The sequence below is a fragment of the Aureobasidium subglaciale genome (assembly GCF_000721755.1).
Source record: "Aureobasidium subglaciale EXF-2481 unplaced genomic scaffold scaffold_15, whole genome shotgun sequence".
Taxonomy (NCBI): Eukaryota; Fungi; Ascomycota; class Dothideomycetes; order Dothideales; family Saccotheciaceae; genus Aureobasidium; species Aureobasidium subglaciale.
Window position 1 is genome coordinate 379,866 of NW_013566980.1, and position 27,534 is coordinate 407,399.

The 27,534-nt window shown below is 51.1% G+C and overlaps 12 protein-coding genes across 12 annotated transcripts; 6 read left to right on the forward strand and 6 right to left on the reverse strand.

Annotated features, from left to right (window-relative positions):
• Positions 1–174: 174 nt before the first annotated feature.
• Positions 175–1,550, forward strand: AUEXF2481DRAFT_6436 (uncharacterized protein; the record flags this gene model as incomplete). The annotated part of the gene is made up of 3 exons (XM_013486766.1): positions 175–206; positions 258–728; positions 785–1,550. 3 exons carry the CDS (start codon positions 175–177, stop codon positions 1,548–1,550), a joined length of 1,269 nt encoding a protein of 422 aa, XP_013342220.1.
• Positions 1,551–1,716: 166 nt separating this feature from the next.
• AUEXF2481DRAFT_311586 (uncharacterized protein) lies at positions 1,717–6,421 on the forward strand. The gene is made up of 3 exons (XM_013486974.1): positions 1,717–5,331; positions 5,400–5,633; positions 5,684–6,421. Exons 1-3 carry the CDS (start codon positions 1,882–1,884, stop codon positions 6,323–6,325), a joined length of 4,326 nt encoding a protein of 1,441 aa, XP_013342428.1. The 5' UTR covers positions 1,717–1,881; the 3' UTR covers positions 6,326–6,421.
• Positions 6,422–7,819: 1,398 nt separating this feature from the next.
• AUEXF2481DRAFT_30940 (uncharacterized protein) lies at positions 7,820–10,045 on the forward strand (the record flags this gene model as incomplete). The annotated part of the gene is made up of 5 exons (XM_013486830.1): positions 7,820–7,917; positions 7,971–8,154; positions 8,209–8,307; positions 8,360–8,615; positions 8,664–10,045. The coding sequence occupies 5 exons, from the start codon at positions 7,820–7,822 to the stop codon at positions 10,043–10,045; spliced, it is 2,019 nt and encodes a 672-aa protein (XP_013342284.1).
• A 494-nt stretch (positions 10,046–10,539) lies between these two features.
• AUEXF2481DRAFT_41594 (uncharacterized protein) lies at positions 10,540–12,397 on the reverse strand. The gene is made up of 3 exons (XM_013486885.1): positions 12,023–12,397; positions 11,761–11,967; positions 10,540–11,707 (listed from the first exon to the last, which is right to left on the reverse strand). Exons 1-3 carry the CDS (start codon positions 12,282–12,284, stop codon positions 10,764–10,766), a joined length of 1,413 nt encoding a protein of 470 aa, XP_013342339.1. The 5' UTR covers positions 12,285–12,397; the 3' UTR covers positions 10,540–10,763.
• Positions 12,398–12,562: 165 nt separating this feature from the next.
• On the reverse strand, positions 12,563–14,567 carry AUEXF2481DRAFT_41595 (uncharacterized protein; the record flags this gene model as incomplete). The annotated part of the gene is made up of 1 exon (XM_013486886.1): positions 12,563–14,567. A coding segment is annotated over exon 1 (1,813 nt), but the record flags the coding sequence as incomplete, so codon positions are not given.
• A 153-nt stretch (positions 14,568–14,720) lies between these two features.
• On the forward strand, positions 14,721–16,450 carry AUEXF2481DRAFT_41596 (uncharacterized protein). The gene has a single exon (XM_013486887.1). It carries the CDS (start codon positions 14,886–14,888, stop codon positions 16,293–16,295), a length of 1,410 nt encoding a protein of 469 aa, XP_013342341.1. The 5' UTR covers positions 14,721–14,885; the 3' UTR covers positions 16,296–16,450.
• Positions 16,451–18,243: 1,793 nt separating this feature from the next.
• AUEXF2481DRAFT_30944 (uncharacterized protein) lies at positions 18,244–18,609 on the forward strand (the record flags this gene model as incomplete). The annotated part of the gene is made up of 1 exon (XM_013486831.1): positions 18,244–18,609. The coding sequence occupies one exon, from the start codon at positions 18,244–18,246 to the stop codon at positions 18,607–18,609; it is 366 nt and encodes a 121-aa protein (XP_013342285.1).
• Positions 18,610–18,936: 327 nt separating this feature from the next.
• Positions 18,937–20,505, reverse strand: AUEXF2481DRAFT_313768 (uncharacterized protein). Its single transcript, XM_013486975.1, has one exon. It carries the CDS (start codon positions 20,483–20,485, stop codon positions 19,265–19,267), a length of 1,221 nt encoding a protein of 406 aa, XP_013342429.1. The 5' UTR covers positions 20,486–20,505; the 3' UTR covers positions 18,937–19,264.
• A 628-nt stretch (positions 20,506–21,133) lies between these two features.
• AUEXF2481DRAFT_41601 (uncharacterized protein) lies at positions 21,134–21,880 on the reverse strand. Its single transcript, XM_013486888.1, has 3 exons — positions 21,768–21,880; positions 21,441–21,710; positions 21,134–21,390 (listed from the first exon to the last, which is right to left on the reverse strand). Exons 2-3 carry the CDS (start codon positions 21,570–21,572, stop codon positions 21,235–21,237), a joined length of 288 nt encoding a protein of 95 aa, XP_013342342.1. The 5' UTR covers positions 21,573–21,710; positions 21,768–21,880; the 3' UTR covers positions 21,134–21,234.
• A 2,249-nt stretch (positions 21,881–24,129) lies between these two features.
• AUEXF2481DRAFT_6446 (uncharacterized protein) lies at positions 24,130–25,869 on the forward strand (the record flags this gene model as incomplete). Its single annotated transcript, XM_013486767.1, has 2 exons — positions 24,130–25,147; positions 25,202–25,869. The coding sequence occupies 2 exons, from the start codon at positions 24,130–24,132 to the stop codon at positions 25,867–25,869; spliced, it is 1,686 nt and encodes a 561-aa protein (XP_013342221.1).
• A 97-nt stretch (positions 25,870–25,966) lies between these two features.
• AUEXF2481DRAFT_6447 (uncharacterized protein) lies at positions 25,967–26,512 on the reverse strand (the record flags this gene model as incomplete). Its single annotated transcript, XM_013486768.1, has 1 exon — positions 25,967–26,512. One exon carries the CDS (start codon positions 26,510–26,512, stop codon positions 25,967–25,969), a length of 546 nt encoding a protein of 181 aa, XP_013342222.1.
• Positions 26,513–26,907: 395 nt separating this feature from the next.
• Positions 26,908–27,528, reverse strand: AUEXF2481DRAFT_30949 (uncharacterized protein; the record flags this gene model as incomplete). The annotated part of the gene is made up of 1 exon (XM_013486832.1): positions 26,908–27,528. One exon carries the CDS (start codon positions 27,526–27,528, stop codon positions 26,908–26,910), a length of 621 nt encoding a protein of 206 aa, XP_013342286.1.
• Between the last annotated feature and the right edge of the window lie 6 nt (positions 27,529–27,534).

A 27,534-nucleotide genomic window follows, 5' to 3' on the forward strand; every position in this document is an offset into this window, starting at 1 on the left:
CCTGAATAACCTCTGCGTCCCTGTTTCCATGCTATGATTACGTCCTTTGCTGCGGACCGACAACAGTCGTCGGCGCAGCATCGCCTCCTTCGGTCTTTCAGGGCTCACAATGTGTTCTCCTCGCTATTGCTCAAATAAAGGACCCACGCTCGACTACTGCTTGTAAAATCGATCATGGGTTCCCAATTTGATGACCGTCTTGCCATGTGAGTGTAAGACTAGCGATAGAATGATCAAGAGTACTAACAATACTGAAGTTGGCAGACAGCTATATATGCTTCACTTGCTGTGGCATACTTTGTGTTGTATTATTTTTCTGGAACGTTGTTGTTCGACATCATTCACTTCCTTCTTCACAAATGCGCCAGATCACCTTTCAGGGTCTTGCGTCAGATCTCCAAAGTCCACTCCGTCCACCATTGGTACTTCGACCGGCACTTGCGATACAACAATCGATACAAGCTGGCCAACGCTTTGACGAACCTCCCACTAGAGCTCTCATGTCAACTTGTTGGCTCCTGGCTGTCTCAAAGAGCCTTGTCTATGGTACTACGAGAAGACGACCAAGGGTTCGCAACCGCAATCTTGCATCTCACGCTGTGTGTTGAAGTGATTAGAGTCATTGTCGTGGTCATCCTTGAGGGTAAAGACTCCAACCATGTAGGCTATCTGTCGGTACCCAAGGACGGCGGGTGGCTCTTGGTGGGACCTGAGTACCATTCCTTACAGTAAGTAAATTCAGGATGTGAGCTGTCAAGAGCTGTAGCTAACTCGATGTTTACAGCCACATGTACCCTGATCAATTCATGGGCTCTGTCCTTAGGCTGTTCGACTGGATAATGGGAACATCCTCGACCTTGAAGAATAAACGTGTCACCATCACTGGGGTTGGCGGCGCTCTTGGAGCCGCAATAAAGAAACAGCTGGAGTGCGAAAACGTGGAATCAATCACAGCGCTGCGATTTGGAGTGCACTTTGACGAAGAATCGGTATCAGAGGACAGCATGAAAATACTGGCCAAAACCGACATACTTATACTGACCCACGGACTGAGACATGGCGACGTGATGAAGGCCAATTACGAGACGAGCAAACGTCTCGTGGAAGTGTTTTCCCAGCAACGCAAGCCTCGCACAGGACGGCGACCCACCGAGTTGCCTGAGGTGTGGTATGCCGGCAGTGAATCGGAGATGCATCCGAGTTGGGGAAACAAATCACTGGCGGCGTATTCGGCGTCCAAGCGTCGGTTCCTGCCATTTGCAAAGTCGCTATATGCGAGCGATACGGTGGTCTACCGACACATTGTGCTTGCGGCCTTCTCGTCCAAGATGGGGCCGGCAATTGTTTCAGCAGATTGGGCTGCAAAGTGGACCATGTGGTGGATTCGAAGAGGGGCAAGATATGTGCCCGTGACATATACAGGGCTTGCTTACCTACACTTCTTCAAGTTCATGTTTGTGGTTAAGGCGGAGAGAAGCGGAGTGCGGTTCGAAATTGGGGGCCAGGCAGAGGTTCCAACAAGCAAGGACGGAACCAAGGGCAAGATGTAGCAAGGACGTGATGAGAACAAGAGACAGACATGAAAATTCTTGTTGCGACTCATAAGATAGGGGAAGTGAAGTTGTTGATAGCGGCGTGATACGGCGTGATACGGGTGTTGAGGTTTCGGGAACCTGGGCGCAAACGGCATGTGGGCGATGGTGGAGCGTCAGCCGAGGATCGTCATCGGAGCTAGAGAGCATGAGGCTCAAGCGACGCGGTATCCAGTGGCATGGCCGCACGGGCGTGGAGAAAGCCACGACTTGCCAGAGCAGCATCAGCATCAGCATCACAGCAGCAGGAACAGTCCGCTGAAGGGTAGATGGAGTGTCGACTGGTGCAATGCCTCATTCCAAGCCCGGAGATGGCGCCAACGCAGCACGAGCACCGTCCAGGGCAACAATAGCAACGCCTGACGAAGCCACCCTCGCCGTCGCATCGGCAATCAACTCGACATCGTCTCTGCCTCCGTCTCAACTGCCTCGGGACCTCTCTACACATGCTGCGCACTCCACGCGGCCAGCCGTGAACCTGCCACCCTCGGGGCCGACGTCATCGCCCCGGGGGTCAAGAATGAAGCGTCCAGAGGATAATGAAGCTCCCACCGCGACGACTCCTGACGTGTCCCGAATGACATTTCCCTCCATCACCACCCCGACTGCCTCTGATCGCCCGCATCCTCATAGCGACGGACCCACAGACGCAAAGAAGCGCCATCACCCCGAAGCATTCCACCATTTCCGTCCTCCACCCCCTCCGCTGCGCCCACCCACCTCGACCCCGTCTGCCCATCTCAACTCGACTCCTCCGTCGCTCACCGAACGCTCCTCCGTATTATTACCGCCGCCTCGCCCACCTGTCTTCCAATCTGTATCAAGCGACGCTATCGACGCGCCTCCGGTGCGCAAGAAGCCACGACTGCTCCCACGTCAAGAGCGCTTCACCTTCAGCGGCCCTTCGATCAATCAGTTACAGCCTCCGTCGCCCCTGTTTTTCTCAAACTCACCACGCCCGCGCCCGAATCTGCCTGCGCGCTTTACTTCGTTCGAAGCAGGAGCCACGATGCTGACCAAGGCCAACAGCGAGGACACCCACGTCAAGACTGTAACTCTGGCACGTGGTACCATCTCTACCTCCTCACGTCGCTCTAATGATGGCTCAAGCACCGCTCGTAGTTCTTCTCCAGACCTGCGTAATGATTTCTCGCTGAGCTCGATTGGTATCCTTGAGCTGCTCGATCACGACGCTCGTCCTACCATGATCATAGACCTGGCAGATGCTGCAAACAATGCAGACGTCCAATTACGACCTGTCTTTACAAACGCCTCCTTGCGATCGTGTCCGGATCTGCTTACCGCCCTGACGGGCAGTGCCAAGGATCAGGATGAATCCGCCTTTGCTCAATTCAAGGCGTGGATACTGGGCTGTCCCCTCAAGGACGAACCACTTACCGTCCCGCTGCCGACTCAACTCTATGCTGGTACCAGCTGGTCATGTTCGACCTTGCGGAAGAGGTTACGTATCGTGAGTGGTGCGTCGATCCTCATGACTTCGACACGACCTTCGGCATCGTCTATAAGCCGACCTTCTTCCAGCTCGACCTCAACATCTGCCATGTCTATTTCGCAGCCGTCAGCATCTCTGCCCGGATCTGGATCGGCCTTGCCAATGACGTTAGAAGAGCCTGATGATTATTTTGGCAGCGTAGCACCTGCTCCAACCTCAGCCCCTGGTCCTGCAGAGGTGTCTCCCTCTATAATCCCTTCGACCGAATCTGTCGACGACAAAGCTCAACAAGCTTCGCCTCACTCCTCCTTGCCCGGTTTTGACAACATTTCACCACTTGGCATCCGCGATATTGCCTTGCCGGACATACAATCATCTTTGGTTCATGAGCAAGTGTCACGCGCTCAAACTGCGAGCAATGTTGACTGGCTCGAAAGTCCGTCTACTGGTCTCTATCAGGAAGGCCATTCTTTTGACTGGACACGTTTACCTGTGACCGACTCAATGCCCTCTCATATTAGGTTTGCTCGTAGTATCGATTGGGAAAAGACTCCTTTAGGCTCTATCGAAGGCTGGTCCTCAGATCTGCGCCAGATGTGTAATCTAATCATGGCCAGTCCCCACCCGGCTGCCATGTACTGGGGCCAAGAGTTGGTCGCAATCTACAACGAAGCCTATGTCATGTTGGCCGGTCAGAAGCATCCGGCTCTGATGGGCCAACGGTATTCGGATGCTTGGTCCGAGATATGGCCCAATGTCAAGGATGTTTTTGCCAATGCGCTCCACACTGGTGAAGCGACTATGAAAGACGATGATCGTCTTTTCATTATGCGCAACGACTACCTTGAGGAGACCTATTTTTCTTGGTCCATAATTCCCATAGTCGGTGGGGATGGCAGTGTCATGGGTCTGTATAACCCCGCTTTCGAAAAGACAAGGCGGAAACTTGCCGAGAGACGCATGATAACGCTTCGTGAGATTGGTGAGCGGACTGCCGCTGCAAGGGATGTTAAGGGGTTCTGGGATCAAGTTCTCACTGCCTTGGATTTGAACGAACAAGATACCCCCTTTGTCATGCTATACTCTGTCCAAGATGAGACTGACAGCGATGCGTCTTCGATCAATTCCAGCAGTGCCTTGGCTAACAGGCAATGTGTTCTTGAAGGAACTCTTGGTGTACCGGAAGACCACCCTGCGGCTGTTTCATGTTTCGACCTCAAAACTGGTGTGGATGGACTTGGTCCGGTCTTCCGTGAGGTAATGAAGACAGACAAACCAGTTCTTCTTGAGGTAGGCTCTAAAGATCTTTCCGTAGATCTTCTAAAGGGACTCGGTGGCAGAGGTTTCGATGATGCGTGTCGCAACGTCGTGATATGCCCTGTACATCCAACCACCGGAGAAGCCGTTCTTGGGTTCCTTGTCGTGGGGGTCAATCCGAGAAGACCGTATGACGAGGATTACGGTCTGTTCATTCAATTGCTCAGCAGACAGCTTGCGACTTCCTTGGCCTCTGTGGTTCTCTTCGAAGAAGAGATCAGGCGTGGCCAAAGGGCTGCAAAGCTCGCAGCTATTGACAGGATGGAACTCTCTGAGCAACTAGCAGCTCGCACCAAAGAAGCCATCGAGAGTGAGACGAAGTTTACTCGAATGGCTGAATTCGCACCAGTTGGTATGTTCATAGCTGATCCAGAAGGTACCATCACATATTGCAACAATACGTGGTTCGAGATCTCCCGGGTGTCACGAGACGAGAATACTCCGGATCATCACTGGATGGACGCTGTGAACGACGAAGATCGCGGGCTGATCAACAAACTATGGCACGATCTTATTGTCCACAAGAAACCACAAACTGGTACATTCCGATTCAAGTCCCGATGGCACGATACCGAAGGCATGGAAGGCGATCGATGGGTGCTCTTCTCCGCCTTTCCTGAGAAGTACGAGAACGGCAATCTCAAGAGCGTTTTTGGCAGTCTCACAGATATCAGCAAGCAGAAGTGGGCCGAAGGCTTCCAGAAGCGCAAGATGGAGGAGGCTGTCGAACTCAAGCAACAGCACGAGCGCTATCTCGACATGACGTCCCACGAGATCAGAAACCCTCTCTCAGCCATACTGCAATGCGCAGAGGAGATAGTCTCGACCTTGAGCTGTTTGAGAGAACGATCTGTCGATAGAGCTGTATTGGTGGCACCTCTTCAAGACAACCCTGCCGTCGGAGGAACTCTTGACAGCGTTCTCTTAAGTACAGTAGACTCTGCTCAGACAATTGCTCTTTGTGCACAGGTAAGTACATTCTTGGAGCGATTTTCCTCAGTTCAGTCCACTACGTAGAACGTACTAATTGGTAATAGCATCAACGCCGTATTATCGACGACGTGTTGTCTTTGAGCAAGCTAGACGCACAATTGCTGCTGGTTACACCGGTCGATGGACAACCTCTTGCAATCGCACAACGAGCGATGAAGATGCATGAAGGACAGCTCCAAGCTGCTGATATACAGTTACAATTCGTTATTGAGGACTCGTACAAAGATCTTGGCATTGACTGGGTCAAGTTCGATCCCTCACGTGTATTGCAAGTGCTGGTACGTACAGCCTCGATTCGTGCCGAAACTAAGCTAATGTGGATGATTAGATTAACCTCACTACTAATGCGATCAAATTCACGACAACCGAGAAGAAACGCACAATCACAGTTGTCTTAGCAGCCTCGACTAAGCGCTTCTCTGAACTGACTGATAGCGTGGTCAACTACATCCCTACGCGCAACAAACGTCCAGATATTACTAGAGAGAAGGACTGGGGCGACGGTGAGGAGGTCTACATTCACTTTGCCGTTCAGGATACGGGTCGTGGCCTCAACGAAGAAGAAAAAACCATGCTCTTCCTGCGCTTCTCGCAAGCTTCACCTCGGACGCATGTACAATACGGCGGCTCGGGGCTGGGATTGTTCATCAGCAGGGAACTCACCGAGTTGCAAGGCGGCGAGATTGGGGTGGCCTCCGAGGCAGGTGTGGGTAGTACATTTGCTTTCTATGTCAAGGCTAAGCGAAGCGTTGCACCACCCGAAGCTGAGGGATCGACACGCTCCAATCTGCGTGCTGCAAGAGACACCACAGGAAAGGGGGAATCTGCGACAGTCAATACGAAGGCCAGCAGAGTGTCAAGGCCGATTAAAGTCCTCGTAAGTCACGCGCCTTACTCTCTGAGCAGTTTCTGTCCTTTCGGACATTGCACTCCGTCACATTTTCCTGGTGCTTTGTCTAACAATTCATAGCTCGTTGAGGACAACGTTGTCAATGCACGTGTGCTCTCTAAGCAACTAAAAAATCTGGGTTGCGTGGTCCATGTCGCTAACCATGGTGGTGAGGCTTTGGACATTCTGCACAAGTCGACCTATTGGAACTACGATACGGATACCGAACAAGTCACACCCGAAACTGAGCGAATAGCCTTGAGTATTGTCCTCATGGACCAAGAGATGCCTATCATGGATGGCCTGACTTGCACGAAGAGAATTCGAGAACTCGAGAGAGAAGGAAAAATTATCCGCCACGTACCCATCATCGCAGTGACGGCCAACGCGCGTATCGAGCAGATTGAGACTGCCATGAGCGCTGGCATGGTGAGCTCATTACCTATCTGATCCGTCGCCGTTATACTGATCAGACTTCCAGGATGATGTTATGCCAAAACCATTCCGTATACCGGAGCTGATGCCGAAGATTGAAGAGCTCATGGATAGGTTCCCTGAAGACTGAGCCTAGTAGAAGCTCAGTCTGTCGTTATAAGTCTGTGCCAGACAGGATCGAGTTTTGCTGAGATACCTATTGATTCGCTCTTCACGCACGATGGAGAAATATTAAAGACGCAGTGCTTGTGTGAGGTCTCGGGCAAATTGACCCAGAATCCCTCTTACCCACAACTCTTGTGTCCTGGGACCCAGGCAATATTGGTAAAAGGCTTGTCCCGTCACCTGAACTCGTGCTATGTAAACTGTCAAAAACGAGGACGGTGTTGACGGGGGTGAGGCCTTCCATTGAGAGGGCCTCGATCTGAGGGGAGGCATATGCATACACTTTGTACGTGCAATGAGAACAGCGATAACTACAGCCGCTTAGGAAGTGTTCTATGCTCTGCACGAATACAATTGGCCCTAGCGCATGACATTATGTACTCAACCCAGATGCCCATCGCCAAGCTTGTGGTCAATGTATACATGCAGCTGAACTGATCGGTCGACCACCAAATCCTCTCATCCGACAGTCTATGCTTTGCTGGCACACTTTCCTGTGGACGGCTTTGCTATTTGCAGCGTTTCCGTATAATTTCCATGCAGTCACTTGAGAGTTAAAACAGCAGATGGCGATCGCTACTTTTTCGGGAAGCCTGGCGCTTCCACAAGTCATCTCACTGGCCGAAATCTGAGCATGCCGCCAAATGGCATATGACCTACATATTAGCCGCGCAAGCCTGGGTGCGAGTCCTAGCCGTATGTGTCCATGTGCTGTTCGAGTCCAGCTCCGACAAGCTGTAGTTTCTCCCGAGTTGTTCACTCGTCAATAGATGGGATCTTCTATTCTCAGTGACTCTCTTCATACACAAGTCGGGACTTTCTACACTGTCTGATCTTGCATGAAGCTGTGTCTCTCTTCGTCTTTGCAGAGACCACTGGCGATGTGAGGGCAGTCCACCCGCCTATCCTTTGCCCCTCCTTCAACCTTATCCTACACATTTATACCGCGAGACAGCATTGAGTTCGAACCTCGCTATGGCTGTGTTAATGCCCTCTGAATCTGCACTCAAACTGTTCGCTGAAGCTTCTTGTTCACCTGCTCCCTACCAGTCCGCTATTGCTGATCACAAAAGGTGCCCTCAATCCTCAGATTCATGTCGCAGTACACGCTAACCGTTGAGACTAGGACATCCACTACATCAGACAATCTAGCTCCTCCTCCATCACCGTATCCTCAACAGGTGGATCCTTCACCAACCGATTCCAATGGCACAGAAAGTACGGATATCGAGGAGGACGCTCAGGACGAGATCGAGAATTCCACGATTGATGATGCTGTTCAGTACAGTCGGCCGCAGAGTCGAGAAAACGTACGCACCAATGAGACATTATTGGCCACAACATAACTCATAGACTTGAAATAGCTCACTAAGCTGGACATGAATGTCGCCACACATTCACGTTCGAGCTCGGACGAAGCACCTACGTCTGTAATACATGTGCCCACTGGATTCGGAGAACTTGTGAGTGCCACCGTGTGCTACCCTCAGTAGTCATCTGACTCATCTTGAATAGGGTGATACGAGTCAATTGGGCTCAGGTAGCGGTATACGCATGTCAGATCCTGCCTCTTCCTATGAAAATACATCTCCAAGCACCCCCGATGCGGCTCTGGGACCCGAAGACAAGCGGCTATCGTCCATGACTTCACCTTTGAACACGAATTTACCGATCGAGACCGAATTTGATAGATTTACGCCACGAGCTCAAACCCGGCAAGAGATAGAAGACGAATATAAAAGTCGATCTAGACGCACGTCAAGCCTTGAGGGTTCGTGAACTCCCCCAAGACTCTACAGTTGATACTGACGAGGGGAAGATATTCCAGAAACCATTGCTAGTAGCGCTTTTGTCGGTAAACATTCAGATGACTTCAGTCCAAGATCGGACACCATTGATGAAGTCACTGAGCTCCAATCGGCACTTGGCGAATGCTGGACGCTTTGTAACACTCTATCTAATCTAAGCTCTAACCATCGTCAGCGATACCTGACTGAGTCGCAATTGGACAGTGGGCAGGAGCACGCGTGGAGAAGCTGCTGGTACCTTTGTCGGGAGCTTTATGCGTCCTGCAACGATCGTAGTAATACCCTGCATATCCTGGAAATTTGTCGAGAATTCTGTCAAGCTTTATTCGACGTTCGCCTAAAAGGCGACGAAAGTGTTGACTCTGTTCTAAGGGTGAGCTTCGAGATGAACAACCACCTTTACAATACACATGATCGTCATCTTCCCGAAGCCTTTAGAGAAAGGACCCTGGATTTCTATGTCACTTTGTGTCATCGCATGATGAAGCAGCAAACCTCGCTGGCTCGAGAAAATGACGCCTTACTCAGAGCTTGCTGGTCCTTGGCCGAGACTCTCTTCAACCTGAGGCAGGTCGATAAAGACGCAAGAAGGCTCGACGAGTTACTTGCATCTGCTATCCAGGCTTGCTGGAACTTGTCAGACATCTTCAGAGAAGGCTGGAGTTATCTTCGTCCTGATAGGAGTACACCGCGACCTGACCAAAGTGGATTCTCTTCATCAGGATCACACCGCTCGGCCGGTCAATCCGAACGAGCTCCTTCAAGTTTGAGTAGCGAGTATCACGATGCACCATCATTACCGCCAGAGACCCCTACCACAATCTTTGATGATGCAACTACAGCCTCGTCTCCAGAATCTGTCAGTGTGCCCAATATCCTGGTGCTTGGTCCTGCTATCCCGACGAGTCTCGCTGGGTCATCACGCGGTACCAAACATCATGACCGTTGGTCTAGTAATGCATCAATATTGAGTGATTACTCAGAATCCGCAGACTCACAGCGTACATCATCCACTGCACGCGCAAGCTCTGATGGCAAGCATCTTCTCCGCTTACGATATTTGATCCTTAAAGCGGCCCTCAACGCTGGCTTCTCTCGAGCGACTGGACAAACTGTCGTTGCATTTGTCAAATCATTACCAGCCAGTGCTTTTGGCAATCAGACATGGCAGATTCATCTGGTCGAACAATACAAGCGTCTCGTCTTTGTTGATAAAAGTCTACGTTCCATAGCATCAATGCCTGGCCGAAGTCTTACAACTGTAGAGATCGCTAGGGCGGTGAAGTGGTTAGGCAGGAATGAGGAATGGCAATGGTTGGAGAGCCTCTATCGTCTGGTCCTAGGATTTGGCGTCGAAGAAGCCGAAGTTAGGGGTGGTGTCATCCAAATCTGATGAGTACCAGATGTACTTTAAAGTTGACAAATCTCATATTAATCAATTGCTCTTGCGATCCATATGTTTCAAGGTTCGGCATGATCGTATTCTGTTTTCGCGTCTGTAAACTACACCCTTGTGACCATGTTGATGGGAGCACCCTGGTCTTATCATGGCACTGTCCACAATTACACTTTCTGGTAGTACACACTTACAAAAAGCAGTGGAGGGCCTTACATACTACTATTACTGAGAGGTGTACTAGTTGCAGTAAGACATCTGTGCTTTTCCATTGTCATATAGTGAGTTTTCGCAGATATTCTTTTCCGCAATCTCAGATGCATAGACACGTTGAGAGAGGCACAGTCTTCCACAAGAGGTCATCAACACCAATATAGCTTACCTGGAATCTGGACGACCTTAAGTGTTCAAACGAGCTGTACGGTGAACACAGCCAGGCAAGAAACGGATGACAAGGCGCAAATATCACAGGGTCACACTACGTGAGAGATGCGACGAACTTTTGGGTGCTCCACCGACTCCTGGCAACCTTCCCAGGTGCTCATTACGATCAAAATTGTAGCTGTCATAAGGCTAATACTCTCAAGACTGAGATAAGATCTGCCTCATCAGCTCTTTACAGGAGCCTCATTCGCCATGCATTCGCCATGCATTGGCCAATAATGCTATCATCCCAAGAATTTGTACAGTTTACACCTAAAAATGGTACCATAACTCAATAGACCTTGGTTAACCCCCATCCCTGCTTCATCACTCGGACCCACGAGAATGCAACATACGAGATTATGTAGCATAAGCCTGTGAACAGTACAAGTCCCCAGTACTCGCCATTGCAGGCTTCGAGCAATGTTCCTGCGATCGGTAGACCGGTCAGTGTACCAAGCGATACGAGAGTGTAGCAAGTACTGTAATACCTGCCGTACTCTTCTGTATCGCAAAGCTGCCCAACGCAGACGGGGGTCAGACTGATGTTGGACCCAGAGCCGAATCCGAAAAGGATGGCGAACGAGATTGTGAGGCCCATAATTGTCGAATCACTACCACTGCCAGATGCAGAGAGAACTGTTGCTGGAAGCCAGAGTCCCATCGACGAAAAAGCGCACAAGATGAGACAGACGATCATCAGGTTTACTCTCCCAGCCTTGTCTGCGAGATACCCAGGAGCCCATCTGCCAATAACACTTCCAGCGTTGAATATAGCGATGAGTTGATAGGAAAATGTTTCGCCAAATATGCCCGAATTCAATGCGTAGGATGTAAGGTAAGATATCGGAATGAACAGTCCCCATTCGGCGAAGAAGACTCCGACTGTGGTCAGAGCAAAAGGCACGTCCCGGAAGATTCTAAAGTCTGGCAAGACGCTGCCACCAGGCTTGGGGGGGAGGCGTGAGCGGATGAAGAGATTTGCCATGAGTAGAAGCCCGATGTAGATGAAGCCTTGGATGCGAGTAGCCCATTCCCAACCGACTTTTGGGAAAAGATTCTGGAGCATTAGAGGGAAGATGACACCACCAACGGCACCTCCAGTGGCTGCAATGCCAGTCGCATTGCCACGTTTCAAGAGGAACCAGTGAGAGATACTGGAGACCGCAGGCGTGAATATCAGACTCGTTCCAATGCCTCCAAGAACTCCAAAGCAAAGCATGAAATGCCAATATTCTAGCTCGGTTGCATCAGACGCTGTTATTACCGGATGTAAACTCGAGACTTACTTGTACATATACCTAGCAGCTGGGTACAAGCTATAAGACAGATACTCCCCACTAGTACCAAGAAGCGAGGTCCTTTGGCGTCAAAGTATGGGCCAATCTGTACACCACAGAAGAAAGATAGAAATGAGTATACACTGAATATCCAAGAAATTTGACTTTCCGTGTAATCGACTAGCTGATTTCTGGCGATATACGCCTGGTAGATACCTGTTGTTACAATTAGCCATGAATCACATCCCAAAAAACTACCAAGAGAACATGCCTATGGAGTTCATAAGCCCCAGGGCTGCAAGCATGCCACAGAAGGATCCGAAGACGACCAACCAGCCTTTGCCTCCTTCCGGATAAGACACGTCTTGGTCCGGTAGACTCCTAGACTCTATATCTCGGTATAGAGAATGTGGTTTCTCATTGTCTGCCGATCCATGGTAGGTCAATGGCACAATCGGCGGGTCCAGAAAAGATGTGTCATTGGAGATGGTTCGCTCTGGTAGCGAACTACTATGAACCCCAGAGGCAGTCATGGAATTGCAATGACTGCGAATATCACGCAATTGCTCGACGTAAATGGAAAGCCAGCTTCAGTCTTGCAACGACAGATGGACGACCGAGAAGATTGAGGGACGCGACTGTTGAAGAAACCTACCTGACCATCTAGTTATTTCTCCGCCTCCCAAGAGATGGATCGGCCACGGCCGACGGCCAAGAACGCCCCGGATAAATTAGCGTTCAAAGACCTATACAGCAGTTCATCCCGGCCGGATCCTTAGCCCGTGTAACCTTGAGTGATAATGCGATAATCACGGCATTCACTTTGTACGAATTTCAGCAGAACTGTACATAGCTATGACAAGCACGTATGTAGTCATCAAGTCATTCAGTTAGGCGTCAAGCCCGCTAGCAATAATTAGCATGGCACTTGTACCTATTCTATCTCCTCTTCACCAGCATCGGCCTCCACCGTCTCGAGTCGTTCCATGTTTTCCCTGTCAAAGACAGTCTCCTTTGGTATCCGCTGCTGTCCAAAGTCGACAACCGGACCGATGAGCTCTCTCCACTCCTTTCTTCTGTCCATCAACATCTTGACGCCTTCGCTGACCAAGTTTCTGCTGATAGCCACGCCGCCTGTACCGCCAGGTCTCCCCTTGTTTGCTCCCTTCTTGGGCTTACTCATGGTGCGGTTGCGCTTCAAATAGGCAGTATTGATCTGGGAGTCTAAATCATCGGCGATAGTCGAGTATTCTTGCATGGCCATGCGTTCCTCGGTCAGTTCTAGCACACGTGCTTTTCGTGATGTGTTCTCTCGTGACACACGCTGTAGCTCTGATTGTAGGTAGCGCAGACGAGCGGCGACTTCATCATCATATTGCGAGTCATAGTCGGGTGTTGCTTCTGGAGTGACAAACCCGCAATAGCGCAACTCTTGTAACGTTCGTTGTTCTAGCGGAGCAAAGTCGCGTCCGACATTGGGCGGAATCTTGTGTTGATCGGGAAAGTGTGTCGCAGGTTTGAACGAGGCAACTGCATCTGATGCCTCTTCGGTATTTGGGTTTTGCTCGTTCTCTTGAGTGCCGGCAGTACCTTCCCCACTGGTCATTGAGACATCGGCATTTCCGTTGGATTGATCATCTTTGGTCACATGTGGATCATGCCGGAAGCCACTCATGAGACGCGAGATCAAGGGACCAGCAGAGACCTGCGCTGTTTCGGCGACGTCGTCATTCATGTCTTCGATGTTTCCTCTAGGCTCATTCGAAGGTAGACGGAGATTGAAGTCGTGATGGCTCACGCCGTCCTCCTTGGCCCAGACTTCGGTGTATGGCATTAAGCCTCGCGGTGGAATAAGGTATGGTGTGACACGATCGCCGCGCTCTTTTAGAAAGGCGACATCTTCTTCGGTCAGGGGCCGAATATATGGCTCGACGTATGCTTGAAAGGTGGAGAAGTTGATCTGACTGGCGGGTTTGGCGCTACTGAAGTCCATGTCGGGTGGAGTGCCTGGCGTCAAGTCGTGCAGATCATCATGTGGGAAGCGCGCAACGCAGAAGATGGCCTTTTTCTCGTCGTCAGACATGTCTGGTGTCCAGTCGCGGATGTGGTAGACGGTGGGATCATCGAATTGGGTGGGATCGTTGCCAAATGTTTCGTAGTGGGCGATTGCAGGCGCGGGAGGGGGCTGGTGTTCAGCATCGGAGAGGGCGGGCGAAGATGAGTTTTGTTCAGGCAGGGATTTGACAGCAGACGGCGATTCGGGGGTCGGAGAGGGCTGACCGTCCTGGCGCGCAAGGCCGTGGGCGCCGACAGCGGGTGGCCGGTGCGAGTCGTTCTTCTTGGACACGCGGGCTCTCTTGCGTTGTTCAGCCTCCTCTTCCTGCCGCTCTCGATCGACTTCCTGGTCGGCGCGAATTTTCCTTTTCCTTGACAGTTCGCGCATGCTGCGATCGCAAGCGTCGCTTCGGGAGCGGACGTTGAGCAGGACGTGTGAGTTGATGCTGTCATGTAAAGCGTGCAAGCTCGAGGCCGAAGGTGGGTTGAGCGAGTTTGTAGCATGCTTGTCCATCAAAGCATCGATGGACAGATTTGGCGATAGCACCTGCAGAGAAGTGTGGAGATATGGGGTCGTCGTGGATGCGCCGACGGACGCTGTCTTCGTGGTGGTAGATGTCGGGCTCGTGGCGCGCGACCGCGAGCGCTTCTCACGCGGGCGGCCCTGCGATGTCGTATTCTTGGATGACGGAGCCATGATGGCTGGCCGAGTACATGGATTGCGCGCCTTGTGTTGCGCTTGATGGATGGATGGTGCGAGGAGTCGAGGGAGTGTCTGATCACCGTCACTTTCCCTCCACTCTCCACTCTCCACATGGCCGTGCACCGGAGCTTGACATGCTTAAGTCCGGGAAGGCGCATCCCGCTGCCCGCATCATCACGCCCCCAAGTCTTCAGCTCCTCGGTCGCGACTCGCCAGCCTGGATTCGCCCGCCCGTTCGCCTTCGTCCATGTTCCTGTTCCTCTGCATGTGTCGCTTGCCTGCAATGGCCTTGCTGATATCCTGATCCAACCACCTCTTGCCAGCAAATCAACCAAGCTTTGCGCTGTTCTGTCGTATTGTTCATCTTGCAGCCGCCATGACGGGCGTAGTCATAAGCAGCTACGATGCCTCTGCTAATCGGACCCTGCCGCAAAATACATCCTTCTATTATTCGTCAGACATCAGTATTCGTACCCTGAACACTGCTTATTCACCCTCACAAACTCTGGGCCTTCTCTATGTTCCTGATGTTGCTGGCGTATGCGCCCAGTCCTTGCCTGCAAACGTTACTAGATTTCAACATCTTCCGATTGACTCGCCAAAGATCGCTATAGCTCCATGGATTTCTCCTTCTTGTACCCTCAGCTATCTTCAAGCTGCGCCCAGGGTTTCTGCCTTCATCTTCTACATACCTGACCAGACCAACTCCCCTCTTGCCTCCGCCAACTCCCCCACGTGGAGTCTCGGAGATGGAGGCCACTGGAAGTCTGTCATCGATTACCCGGTCTATGCAATCGCTTCCCAGATTGGCCAGCAGATTACCCTAACCATGTCCAAATACTCTGGAAACGCCTCTGATGTGCTCGACAATCAACAACTACTTGACAACGGCATTACTTCGGATTCGCAAGTCCGCCTCATGATGCAAGTCGCAACCAGCAACGGTGGAACAAATCTTCCAAGCATCTGGATCTTCTTGTTGATCATCCTCGCAATTCTCATCGCCCTCATTGGCACTCTGTCCCTGACCATGCACATTCTGCAGAGGAAGAGGCGCAATGATTTACGCGACAGAATAGCTAGAGGCGAAGTCAATCTTGAAGCTCTAGGCTTGGGTAAGTTGACCGTTCCACAAGAGATCATAGATCGGATGAACACCTACACGCCTTCCGCAATCACGGTATTACCGGAGAAAGGCTCGTCACAAGCGCCGCCGCCGCTCCCGCTTGAGCAGTCTACTTGTGCAATATGCTTGGACGATTTCGCAGAGTCACAGAGTCAAGTACGTCAATTAGGTTGCGCCCATTGTTTCCATTCGCAATGCATTGATCTGTTCTTGCTGGAAACATCATCATTGTGTCCGTTGTGCAAGCAGTCGGTCCTACCTCCAGGCTACGTCCCTGGGAAGATCACAAATGCTCACGTTAGGCGAGAGAGATATTTGAGACGGAACGCGACTCGCAGAGCTCGTCATGCTGCCGGGACTCACGCACCTACTGCAAGCAATTTAATGCTCTTCGGTCCACGCGCGCGTGCGTCTACGAACGCCAGCGGATCACCGCCTGTTCTCGGTCCTCCGGTAGAGATGACGCCTCTACCAGCGCACATGGAATCGACCGCAGCTACGGACCAGAGCACCCCTACCACCGCACAAGGGCGAAGGGAATGGGCTCGGAGACGAGCGCTGGCCATGTCTGGGCTCCAGGAGTCTGCAGATGACAGTGAGCCACAACCAAGAACCTCAAAGGCGCGCAAGCTTCTGAGGAGAGTCTTCCCGAATTTATGAATGATTGATCTACGAGTTCTTAATATGACGTGTATACCCTTGATGTATTTCTCCTTCTCTTCTAACGCCTCTTGCACTTCTGTTTAAACGTCTACACTACAATCAATAGTTTCCTGATAGTTATGTGTATATACTTGATTGACTTAGTATTGCCGATGCTTGCACATTTCCTGCTTTCTCGTTTCGATCCGTGCTGCACTCGTCTATGTTCTGGTCAATAATTCTATCTGTAAAATTACAGCGTGATTCCACGACAGATGTTCAACATGATCAATAATATCCACGTCCAAGTTCGCAAACTCTTGTTCGTTGGTGATCATGTGTTCCTCATTGCTGGCGTTGTTTGCCAATCGTTGTCGAGAGCAACCGTAATGCTTCTCGCGCTCTCTGCGGCCATCTAGCTCGATGTAGCTAGCGCGGAAATCGTACGGCGTGAGCGCCGGGTTCTTCAATCGATCTAGTAAGTAGACACATTTGGGCGTGGAAAAGGGAGAGATGCATCCTCGCTGCAAGACGACATGGATCTTCCGTGGACAGGCGAGGACTCCAGAAAGTCGTGGTAGTAAGGCGAGTGTGGAAGGCTTACGTGATCGTGGTACTGATGCCTCGCTCGAGCAAAAGTCCTCCTCTTCGAATTATATCTTGGGGAAGGCTACGTCAATGCTGGGATTGATACTGTGAGGCACATGCAAAAGGTGAGTCTGATAAAAGGTCAGGATGGTCTCTGCATCATCCCTAGATTTGTGATAAGGGTATCTTTACTTTCTCCTTCTTTTTCTAATTTCCCTCCCATCCTTATAGACAAATTGAACGCTGTATACACTTATTAACACCTATAGGTTAGACACATTAGGTGTTCAGAAAGAGCGACGGCGCACTTGTCGACGACCTGCCGTTGTTCGTGCTCAATCTGAGCCTAGTCGTCAAATCCGCTGTCTGATACCAGTATCGGTAAGGTAATAAGAGCAGACAGAGCAGAAGCAATAGACTTTAACACACGGCGAGCTAGCCGGCAAAACAAAAGCAAGAAATGAGGCTGTAAACCCTTGGTTCAGAGCCGCATGGCCAGCACGTGGGCTTGACACTCAAGACAACGTCGATCCCTGAGTCGAGTAACATTCGCATCAAGATTTGTCGCGACACACGATATCATATCGGTTCGAAAACTTCCCCGATAGAGAGAGGGACTTCGGAGCTATCTAACGGCACATAGAGAGGGAGCCCAAGTTTTCTAGATGGGCATACGGAACGAAGTCCTCGGGCTTCACCTTGTAGCTTCATTCTATGCGACGAAGTATGCCCCACTGTTGATCGCAAGCCTTGACCATGATAGCTGCCTGCTAGTTGGCAGCACCGTTGACCGCTCAACTCCCTTGACTGGATCAATGGGGTAAGTCCTCCAATACTCAGTCCTTCGGCAGTTCGTGGCTTGTATTGTGGACGGTCCTTTATCAGGTTCCATACTTGGCGACGCGACGAAGGGACTGTCTCACTCTTTGCCGAACAACGAGTGCCTGAGTACGGAGATTACCGCAGAATACATGAACCGTTTGAAGCACCGTGGACGCTGTTCGGGTAGGTTCTCCGCATCGAACTTATCAGGAACAGAAGATCGTCGATATAGTATGTCTGACGTATGTTTAACAATTGATTGCACTACAAAGGAAAGCATTCGAGGCTGATTTGAGGGTTAGCTGTAGAGATGTCATGTATGTGGCAGATCCCGAGCCTCTCGTACTTGACCAGTGCCACAAGAATGGTGGCCATTCTAATCGCAGATGGCTATGATGCTGTTGCTTACAATGGCATCAAGGCCGCCCTATCTGCACAAGGGGCTCTGCCGTTCACCATTGCTCCTCGTCGCCTTCCCATCTATGCTGCTGGCGAGAGCAGAGACTTTGGCAAGGGTGTGGTTCCTGATCATAACCTCTAGGGACAAAGAAGCACGATGTATGCTTCGATCGTCCTGGTTGGTGGTGAAGAGAGTGTCAATACTCTTCGTCGAAATAATCGTGCTCTTCATTATGTACGGGAAGCGTTCGGCCATCTCAAGGCTATTGGAGCTTTGCACGAAGCTGTTGCATTCGTCAAGGACGCTTGCCAGCTTCTCGGTATGACCTTTTCTGAGGGAAGTGATGCAATCGACTCCTACGGTGTCGTTACCATAGGCAAGACCGAGGCCATCAGCTTCAAGGATACCGTGGAACTGGTAAAGGGTGCTAAGGATTTCACCACGGCATTCTCGTATGCCATGTCGCAGCTCAAGAACTACCAGCGCGAGCTTGATGGCTTGGCTAGTATGGTGGCTTATTGATAGCGGTCACAAGCGGAGGCTGCCTTATCCGGATGGAGAGAGTCTATTCTAATTTCGCTAAGGTTACTTCTACAATACAAGACACTTGAAGGTGTTCTCACTGCTAGATCGACGCGTCTTGCCTCTTTCTACGCATTCCGATGGCGTTCAATGTGCTGGGCAGAGTCTCAGATTTGTTCCATTTCCTTCCGGGCGCCCATACGAGTCACGACCAACGGGAAGGACGAACCTAAGCTGAATATTGTCGTTTAAAAATGAACAACGCAGTGTGCGATGGTATCCGTTGTGCAAAGTCCAGTTCGCTGGCCCCGAACGGGTAGCGTGCCGTAATCACCAAGTGTGGTGTAACTGAAAAGCCGTGTCTACTGTACATCGACCGATGGCCGCATTCAGTCGCACAGAGAGGCTTGTATTTGACAGCTGTGGGATGCCTTTGTCGGGCCCTGCAGATTATGTGCTTGCAAAATCATTCGTAACAAGCGGTGTCAAGGAGCAAGATCAGGGGCTTGGAAAGGTGACTTGTTTCATTTATGTCATTCGCATTGGGAATCGAGCGCGATATCATATCGAACTACATAGTGTCAGGATATGAAGAATGGATCGGCGCCTCTTAGCTCCGTTGCTGCTACCGCAGGTCGTTATCGACAGCTGTCTCTCAAACCAAGAACGTCCAGAAGCTGGGATACACAAATTCGTCATCAAAGATGCGACGCACCTGTTCAAGGACAAATTTCTCCACCTTCCCCACATTCTTGAGAACTTGCTTTCCTCCCTCGCGTTGACCAATCTCGCTTTCGACCTTGATCTCCTCCAAGAGAGCACCGAGCTTGCGTGAGCCCTGCGGTGGAATCTCTCGACTGGTGCTGTGCTCTTCATGCTCGCCTGTCAACGACCCACCGACCAGAGATTCGGCGTCTTCCTGACAAAGAAAACAAAAATGTGCCTTTTTCCTGATATAAGCCAATATGCCAACACCGTCGAAAGTAAGACCGGTAATGTTGAGCTGCAGAGGAATCCCTACAAAACTCGGCATTGGATAATCCAGTGATATCTCTGCAGTCAATCTTAGTTTGACATCACCACAGTACGCCACGTGAAAGACCATCTGAACGTCCTCTGAACTGCGTTCTTGGTCCTCCCCAAGGCCATGGTGAGATGTTTCTGAGTCGCAGTCATCGTGCTCTAGAGCTTCCTCGGGCCAGTCAAGGTGTTTGGATGTGGGCCGTGACGACGACTTGGAAGAGGAGGGAGTCAGGGAGCCAAATGAGGTTGAGCGGTGCCTCGTGTCGCTGTCAGAGTAGTTACTTTCTGGTGACTGAGCCAACTGAGACGGACCGTGTCGCGCGTTGTGAAATTGAGCGCCGGCCACAGCAGCCAACGGGGTCGTAGTGCCTGAGAGACCTGCCGATAGAGGCAAGTGAAAATAGCCCAGGTTCGACGTTCCTCCTAAGATTCCTGGCGTAGCTGTTCTGGATAGAATCGGGTTCCCCATATACTCTCGAGAATTTGTCGATCGAGGGTTGTGAAATTCGTCGCGGCTTAGTGACGCATTGTGCTGATACTGAGGACGCGTTTCGTAGACTCTAGGAGTTGCAACGTTGTGCTGGTCTCCATCCAATTGACCGGGAGTCTCGTTATCTTCTTGACTGTCATCTGCATCATTCTCGTAAAAGTCAGGTAGAGGATCGCAGACGTCCTTGAGTTCAATAGTCGGGGCGACATTCCCGAATTCAAAAGCGTGACATTTGACGGAGCGTATCATACGCGGAAGCGCGATCTTCTGGAAGCGATCATGGATGAAGGCTCTGATACTTTCTGCCAGCGCCTCGCCGTCGGGACCTGTCGTGAGGGTGTCCCAGTTGATGTCTATCGACATGTTTGCCGTCAAAACTGACAAGACGTCGGATCTGCTAGGCGCTGTCGGGGCAGGGCAAGTCGAGGCGGATTGTCGGCTGCTGGGATCCTTCTCCACTTTCCAGCCAACTGAACCTCGCTCGACTCACCGACACTTCTACATGTTTGTCTCTCGTTCTTCGGCCAGACAGCAAATCGGATGATTACGATCATCTCCAATGGACTTTCCTACTTTACGACAATTGAACAGTCCCTGGACCAAGAGAATAGGTGCTCTTGTGCCCTTGCAGCCACGTTTCAGGTCTCCTAAGGCTCTGTCTGGCATGACAGCGGAAAGCTGCCCAAGCGCGCTGCACACCTGCAGCCATCTGCTGTATCCTGCAATGCCCACTCGGCCCGTACCGGATCCTGACAGCCAGTCGCTGCTTTGTTTGTGACAACTCAAGAATCATGACATGGGGAAGAGGTACGTATCAGATGCAGGTCACTTTCGATCAGAGCATTTCGATAACGGCATAATTGATCATTCCACTTGGAATCTATCAACACTCAACGCGTACAGAATCTTGCAACAGTAGCTGAACCTTGCTTCTGCACATTGAGAAAAATCTTTGAAGATCGTATCATGGGCGACGAGATTGATTTCTGAAGCAAACTGCAATTCACTGATCATTTCTTGTCCAGTGTTTGCTGGACGAGTTGACTGCCAACATAACCATACGCCGCGCTAAACCTGCCCTTTTTGACTAGCCAAACGCCGATGAACGATGTTCACCATGAGTTCCAGTAAAATATGAAAAAACCAACCCATGTCAACGCCAGCCATGACTCTTGCCAACAACCAATTCGTAGAACATTAAACATTTCGTTCCAGATCGGACGTCGTCTCTGCATTATCCTACACCGCAATTGATCATTCGAGTGGAACTGAATTGTGTTAGCGTTTGTCCAGGGGGGCTCTAGATTCCAAGCCTTACTTTGTCATCTCCGGCAATTTGAACAGCGTTGATCGTGGTTGATCCTTTTGTCTTGCGAGTTGGGACATTTTGCGACTCTCGAGGCGGCGCAAGGAGCCAGATCCACTTGCTGATGTCCGCATTTGAAGACATGGACAATTTTTGTGCACATGTTTGTTGTTGGGCGCCGAGGAGAAATGTTCCGGAAGGACGAGTGGTTTGGGCAAGGATGTTTTGTTGCAGTCTGCAACAAGCGTGGAGACCAGCCAAGCTACAAAGGGATATTCGACTCTGAGAAATCGTTAGCTTTGATGGAGCGTTTTTATTGACGATCATACACTCACTGACCTGGTTGAAATACCACTATCTGCCGCAGTTTACAAGGACAAGAGATGTTTGAAAAGGTGCACACACACGACGAATGGACATCTTTTGACTTGCACTGGCTCGCGTTGGGTCTTATAAAGGGCAAAGCAACCAGCCCGTCGGATAGTCTCACGAAATGCTAGCACTGTTTGCACCAGCTTTGCAACACATGGATAGCCGTTAGAAGACCCGCAGGCATGCGCTCCCTCCCGATGGCGATCAAAAGGCAAGGGTCCTCCCAGACTACGAGCGGGTACCCGCGAGCCGAAGGTCTTGACAGCCGACTACTGCACACAAGCGCGCCAACAAATTCATATCCTGAGGGTTGACAGATGGTGCAACGGCTTCTGTTTTCCCTGCCGCTCTTTTTGTGCTCTCGTTGTCTTCTGCTTGCCCTGTTGCCGTCGGAACTTTGTCCCGCGTGCTGTACGACAGTTTTATTTACCACTACGACTGGGCAGCATACCTGGCCGACTATCCTTGCGCTTACGCATGCCGTGTCCGTCATCATAATGGGCGCCCCTCACTTTTTTTCGCTTGAAACAATCGAGCTGCTAGCGGCTCGAAAGCCGTGGGGTTCGGGCCCAAGCCTGCTGAAGTTATTGTTGTCGTTTGCCCGTCATGTCATCTTCTGCAATGTGTCCAGGAGTACGAATCGCTCGTGTAAAATTGGCGACAATGTTCGTTGTTCGTATAAACAAGGCAACGAGCATTCAATGGCAGCAATTCGCCGGCGCAGCATTTACCTACGGTACTGCTCCACCGAAGCCTGCCCCGCTTCCTTGCTTGGCCCAGTAGCGAGCAATTAAAACAAATTGGTGGGCTTCGTTTCACAGGCTCACGGCTCACATTCTTTCGTTTCCTCAAACTCGAGATGTCACGTTTGACTTTGCGCAATCGACTCTGTGCTCGGATCAATATATGACGGGATATACATCATCTTAGATAGGGGCCGTGCGTCTTGACAACTGAGAGCATGCTTGTCACGTTCATATTGTTTTAGCGAGAGCCTTGCCTGCCTTTTCGTACGGTAGACGGACTCTTGTCCGCGATAATGTCCGACCCGCGGCTCCTTGATGCAATGCCATGCATGCGAACAGAGGGTCTGCTCATGCTCAGGATGTCGACCTGTATACACTACTCAAAGCACTCCAGCTGCTGCACATCGTCCTCACTCAGAAGAACACCTTTCCAATACACCATCTGCTCGCTGGAGGTCGCATTGACGTCTGATTGGCCGGTCGAGACCAGCATCCGATCACTCGGCCCTTGTTTACATCTTTCTTACAAGCATTGAAGGTATAGATCATTCGGACTGGTCAGCAGATCAACATTGTTTGGTAGTCAGACAACCCTCGAAACTGGCCAGTGGCTCGCTCGGGTATCTATCAAAGATGGCGACAACATCGAGTTTGCGGAAGAGAACGGATTGCCGCTGGGTAAGTCAATGTCGAATGTATTCTGTGACCATGAACAATCATATGCTAAGCTAGTATGTGCACCCCGCGTCCGTAACATTGTCGTCCACTCATCCGGATCCAACGACTTTGGTAATATTGTCTAAAAACGATTGATGTAAGATGCTGTCCAAGGTAACAGTAGCGGGGAAGCCGTACGTCAGTCTGCTTGTTGGTGAACATATAGAGCTCTCAGAAGTCCATTGTAAATAGGAATATTGTCAAGGCCTGGCTCGACCCTTGGATAACAATATCCTAGGAGTGTCTCACGTCCCACAAATATCTCAAGCAATAACTGGCCTAGACAAAGATGGCCTCACCTTCTACTCCGATAAACATAGTCGCCGCCAACCAGCAACGCAGGAGACCATCCACCTTTCTCAGTCTCTTGCCTGTCTCGGTTTCGATCAGCCCTCCCATGGCTACAGTCCTTCCTAAAACAACCCAAACCGATACGAATACATTTTCCGCCGCAACCACATCTATAAACGTCGCCGATACTGGCAGTGCTGGCAGCGTTGATGGCGCCGCATCTGCTTCTACTCATGATCATTTTCAATTTCTCAAGTTAGGCCACGCAAAGCCAGGCGATGCTGCAAGTGATTGGATTGGTTGATGTGTTCGACTCTCGAATTTGGTTGGCGACATTATTGCTGGATTATACAGTCGTTCGGAAATTTTGTCATATGATTTGGCATTGCTTCAAATGTCCGTTTCACATTCCTTGTCTTTCACATTCCGGCAGCCTCTGGAACGGAATGGAAACATAAACAAAGCCTGCAGACCAGCAAACTGCAAAAGCTTTTAGCATGGCAGCTAATGTCCACATCCAAACCAACTTTTCTGTTTCCATTTCCTAACATTTCAGTCGAAGTTTGCTATAAAATATGCCCATGCCATCACGCAGACAGTACACGCAGGATGAGACTGGTGAGGATGAATTAGAACAGTACCGATCAGATGGAGAATCACCCAATATCGACCTCGCAGAGCATGAGCGCCACATTCATACACGTAACGACAAGAAGCTTTCACCAGTGAAGGCAAAGAACGTATCGTGGCAATCAGAAGCTACCGTGCCCCAAAACAGCAGAAGACTAGTTGATGCGGAGGGGGAGGCAGTTGGAGAGACCATCGAAGGAGAACTAGAAGACGAAGAAGAAGCTATGCGTCGCGATCGTGACGCCAGTCAACAACTACAGGAAGAGGCATCCAAGGCGAGAAACCCGCGTACGCAGGCATCGCGATCTGGAAGTTCTTCTGGAAGCAGCACGTCGAAAGTCGACTCCCATAGGGCATCTTCTACCGCTCGCAGCACGTCCAGGGTTGATCCTGGTAGAGTATTCGACAAGAACATCAGTCCAGTCCAAGAGGAATTTCAGCATCCCAATGTTCCGACAGCTCGCTCCACCGAGGCAGATCCTGCGCCATTAAGAACCAGGGAGGATGAATTGGTCTCGTACAAGGATGTGGGAGAATACACAGGAACCTCGGATCCGACTCCCTTAGCAAGTCTAACGCCACGGGAGAGGAAGGACAATGAGCTAGATGCCACAGTGATGTGCAAACTGGATGCACTCCGCTCTCACATCAACGAATTCTGCGCCAAGCACTTCGAACACCAGGCAGATCCACGTACGCCCACGCAATGGCGAACATGGGCCGGCGCCAAAGGACAGGGCAAGTTGGAACTCCTGGACATTACACGACTGGTAGCCGATGGTGGTGGTGGCCCAGACACATGGTTGACCGTAATCAGAGACAAAACCTGTCGTTATGGACTCAGTTTCGCCATAATCAACAGAGTGCTTGTTAGGCATGTCTTTAACAGTCTCTTGTTTGGCGCGCCTCAGGATCTACAGGACGAACTGGATAAGAATGAGAAGCAAGAGGAGGGCCGGGATGGTACGTCTTGATCGAACTGCGCGTCCATGGATAAGATATCTGACTAAGTGACAGGGTTTTACCGTGCAGAGCAACGCGCGCAATATATCACGTCTTACGAGATTCAACATCGAGTGAATTTGAATACTAGCAGCGTGAGAAAGCATGACGTTTTCAAGATGGCGCTACAGATCGCAGAATTGCTAAAGCCACTTTTCGAGCTTAGGCGCTCCACCGAGCATGACCCTCATGGTGAAGTGGTGAAAGGGCTATACACGATTGTCGACAGGGCGGCAGAACTCGCGACGCTTATGAGAAAGAGCGGCAACACGGTACTTTATCAGTTCGGCCAGGTTTTCAAAGAGCAAGCGATCGAGCGTAAGACGACTGGGGTGTTGAACATGCGCGAGCTGGAAGAAGAATTTGCCAGAGAGCGTCGAGGGGACCTGGTTCTGATCAGGATAGTATGTGGGGACCATCTGCTTGCATACAGAAAGGGTGGCGGTGTCATGGCTCAGAGGTTGTTGGAGAAAGAGGGCAGTGAACAGGACACGAGCATCGCGCCAGAGCTGCGGCACTTGCCCCGTAACGTATACCGTGGGCGGGTGATTACAGCGGACGATGGTTACAGATCCAAGTTCCTGGCCAAGGCATTGGTTATTGGGCGCTTGGAGCAGGCGGACGGCGGCAGGGCAGTGGATCTGTTGGATGCTCTCAAAGATGAGGCGTGCGTGCTGCAGTAGGCGTAGGAGTGAGAGGGCGAGAGGGCGAGAGGGCGAGAGGGCGAGAGGGCGAGAGGGCGAGAGGGCGAGAGGGTGAGTGTTGTTGGGCGTGGTAACATCAGTCAGTCGACTTGTCGTCTTGTTGTGCAAGCTGCCTCATGGTCTTTGCCTGCGTCTCCTCTCTGTGCTTCTCCCAGCGGATCACATTCCAAGGCTTTTCCTCCTTTCCCAGAGTGAAGTCGCTCAGGCCCGGCATGGGCACGTTCTTGGCCAGATCCTCCTGAACGAGACACCTGGTCGAGACGGCGAAGGAGCCGTTGTAGGCGTTTTGCTCAATGTGGTCGCGATGGTGGAAGGTCGAGCTGTTGACTTGTAGCTGGTAGTGTCTTTGACGCTGGCCGCCCGACTCCTCGGCTCTCATGACGAAGCGCAGCGGCGATGCCTCCATTAGCTTCCGTGCCGCCTCTTCGCTCTCGTACATGGCGATCATCGTGTTGGGCATGGGCAGCGCGTCGTACTTGAAGCTGCGAAACATGTCGACTCGTCCGTACTGTTGGAGCAGGCGCAGAATCTCACGACTTTCGGCTAGCGTCTCTACACGCGGGTGTAATCGTAGATGGACTGCGCGATTGCCAATGGGCCTGACAAGTCCCGATAGCGCCATGCTTGTCTGCTTGCACGCAGCGACTCACGACTTTGCATGCTTTGGATTTTGCTTGGTCTTGGCATTGACCCCGCCGTCTACCCATGAGCTGAAGCCTGACCCATGAGGACTCGAGTAATCAACTGCTTCCGAGCCTTCTCTATCATCAAGTCCTATAGGCAGAGTCCAAGTGCAGTCTTGTCATGACAGAGTAATGAAGTTGCAGTCGTCAGCTGCGCTTGATTGACACATGTCATTCTGCACTATATTAATATCTTCTAGAGGGGTATCTCTGGCAGCTGTCATCAGCGCCCGCAGTATGGCAAAAGTTCCCTAATGTCTGTCACATCCTTCCACCCCAATAATCAAAGTTCATAAATCGTCACCACCCTGCCACTTTTTCCTCCGAAGACTGTTTACTGCTGCTTGGAAGGTCCTCTGGCGTTGCGGGCCTTCTTGACGCGGACCTGTTTCGACACACAGGCGCCTGTGACCGAGTCCGCTGAACGTCGAAATGACAGGGCAGACCCAGAAGACCCGGCAGATGATATTGATGAAATTGATCCCTGGCGTCGCTTGTCGTCGAGACTGCTGTAACCTTCGTCTTCCGCAGGTAACGGCCTTGTCTCGACACTAGATGCTCGAGATGGTGATACAGCGCATTGATCTCCAGATTGCACCATTCTGTCTACCATGGCCTGGATGTTCCGAAGATGAGATGGATCGCAGAGCATTCGTCCTCCGTGTTGCCTCTGAGCCCGCCTCCTTGAGGGACACAGCGAACCCACATAGTCCACAGGTTCGAGCGCCGAGTCTAGCTCGTGTTTGGGCTTTGTTTGTTGGTTTTGAGAATGAGAAAAGGGCTGTGATGTGTAACGCATTTCGCTGAATTGTAGAGAGAGTTGCGCGATGGACGACTGAGATTCGCAGGACAAAGAAGTGCGAGGAACATTCCATTCGGGTCCGAACAGATCTTCGTGGCAGAGCGGTAGCGACGAAGGATGGCGCGATGCCGTCACTGTGTAGTTCTCGAACATGTTGTA

Coding starts and splice junctions, on each gene's coding strand:
- AUEXF2481DRAFT_311586 (XM_013486974.1), top strand. CDS start 1,882: ATGCCTCATTCCAAGCCCGGAGATGGCGCCAACGCAGCACGAGCACCG. Junction 5,332..5,399: donor CAATTGCTCTTTGTGCACAG/GTAAGTACATTC, acceptor AATTGGTAATAG/CATCAACGCCGTATTATCGA. Junction 5,634..5,683: donor CACGTGTATTGCAAGTGCTG/GTACGTACAGCC, acceptor GTGGATGATTAG/ATTAACCTCACTACTAATGC.
- AUEXF2481DRAFT_41594 (XM_013486885.1), bottom strand. CDS start 12,284: ATGACTGCCTCTGGGGTTCATAGTAGTTCGCTACCAGAGCGAACCATC. Junction 11,968..12,022: donor GGGGCTTATGAACTCCATAG/GCATGTTCTCTT, acceptor TTGTAACAACAG/GTATCTACCAGGCGTATATC. Junction 11,708..11,760: donor GCTGCTAGGTATATGTACAA/GTAAGTCTCGAG, acceptor CAACCGAGCTAG/AATATTGGCATTTCATGCTT.
- AUEXF2481DRAFT_41596 (XM_013486887.1), top strand. CDS start 14,886: ATGACGGGCGTAGTCATAAGCAGCTACGATGCCTCTGCTAATCGGACC.
- AUEXF2481DRAFT_313768 (XM_013486975.1), bottom strand. CDS start 20,485: ATGTCGATAGACATCAACTGGGACACCCTCACGACAGGTCCCGACGGC.
- AUEXF2481DRAFT_41601 (XM_013486888.1), bottom strand. CDS start 21,572: ATGTCTTCAAATGCGGACATCAGCAAGTGGATCTGGCTCCTTGCGCCG. Junction 21,391..21,440: donor AAATTGCCGGAGATGACAAA/GTAAGGCTTGGA, acceptor AACACAATTCAG/TTCCACTCGAATGATCAATT.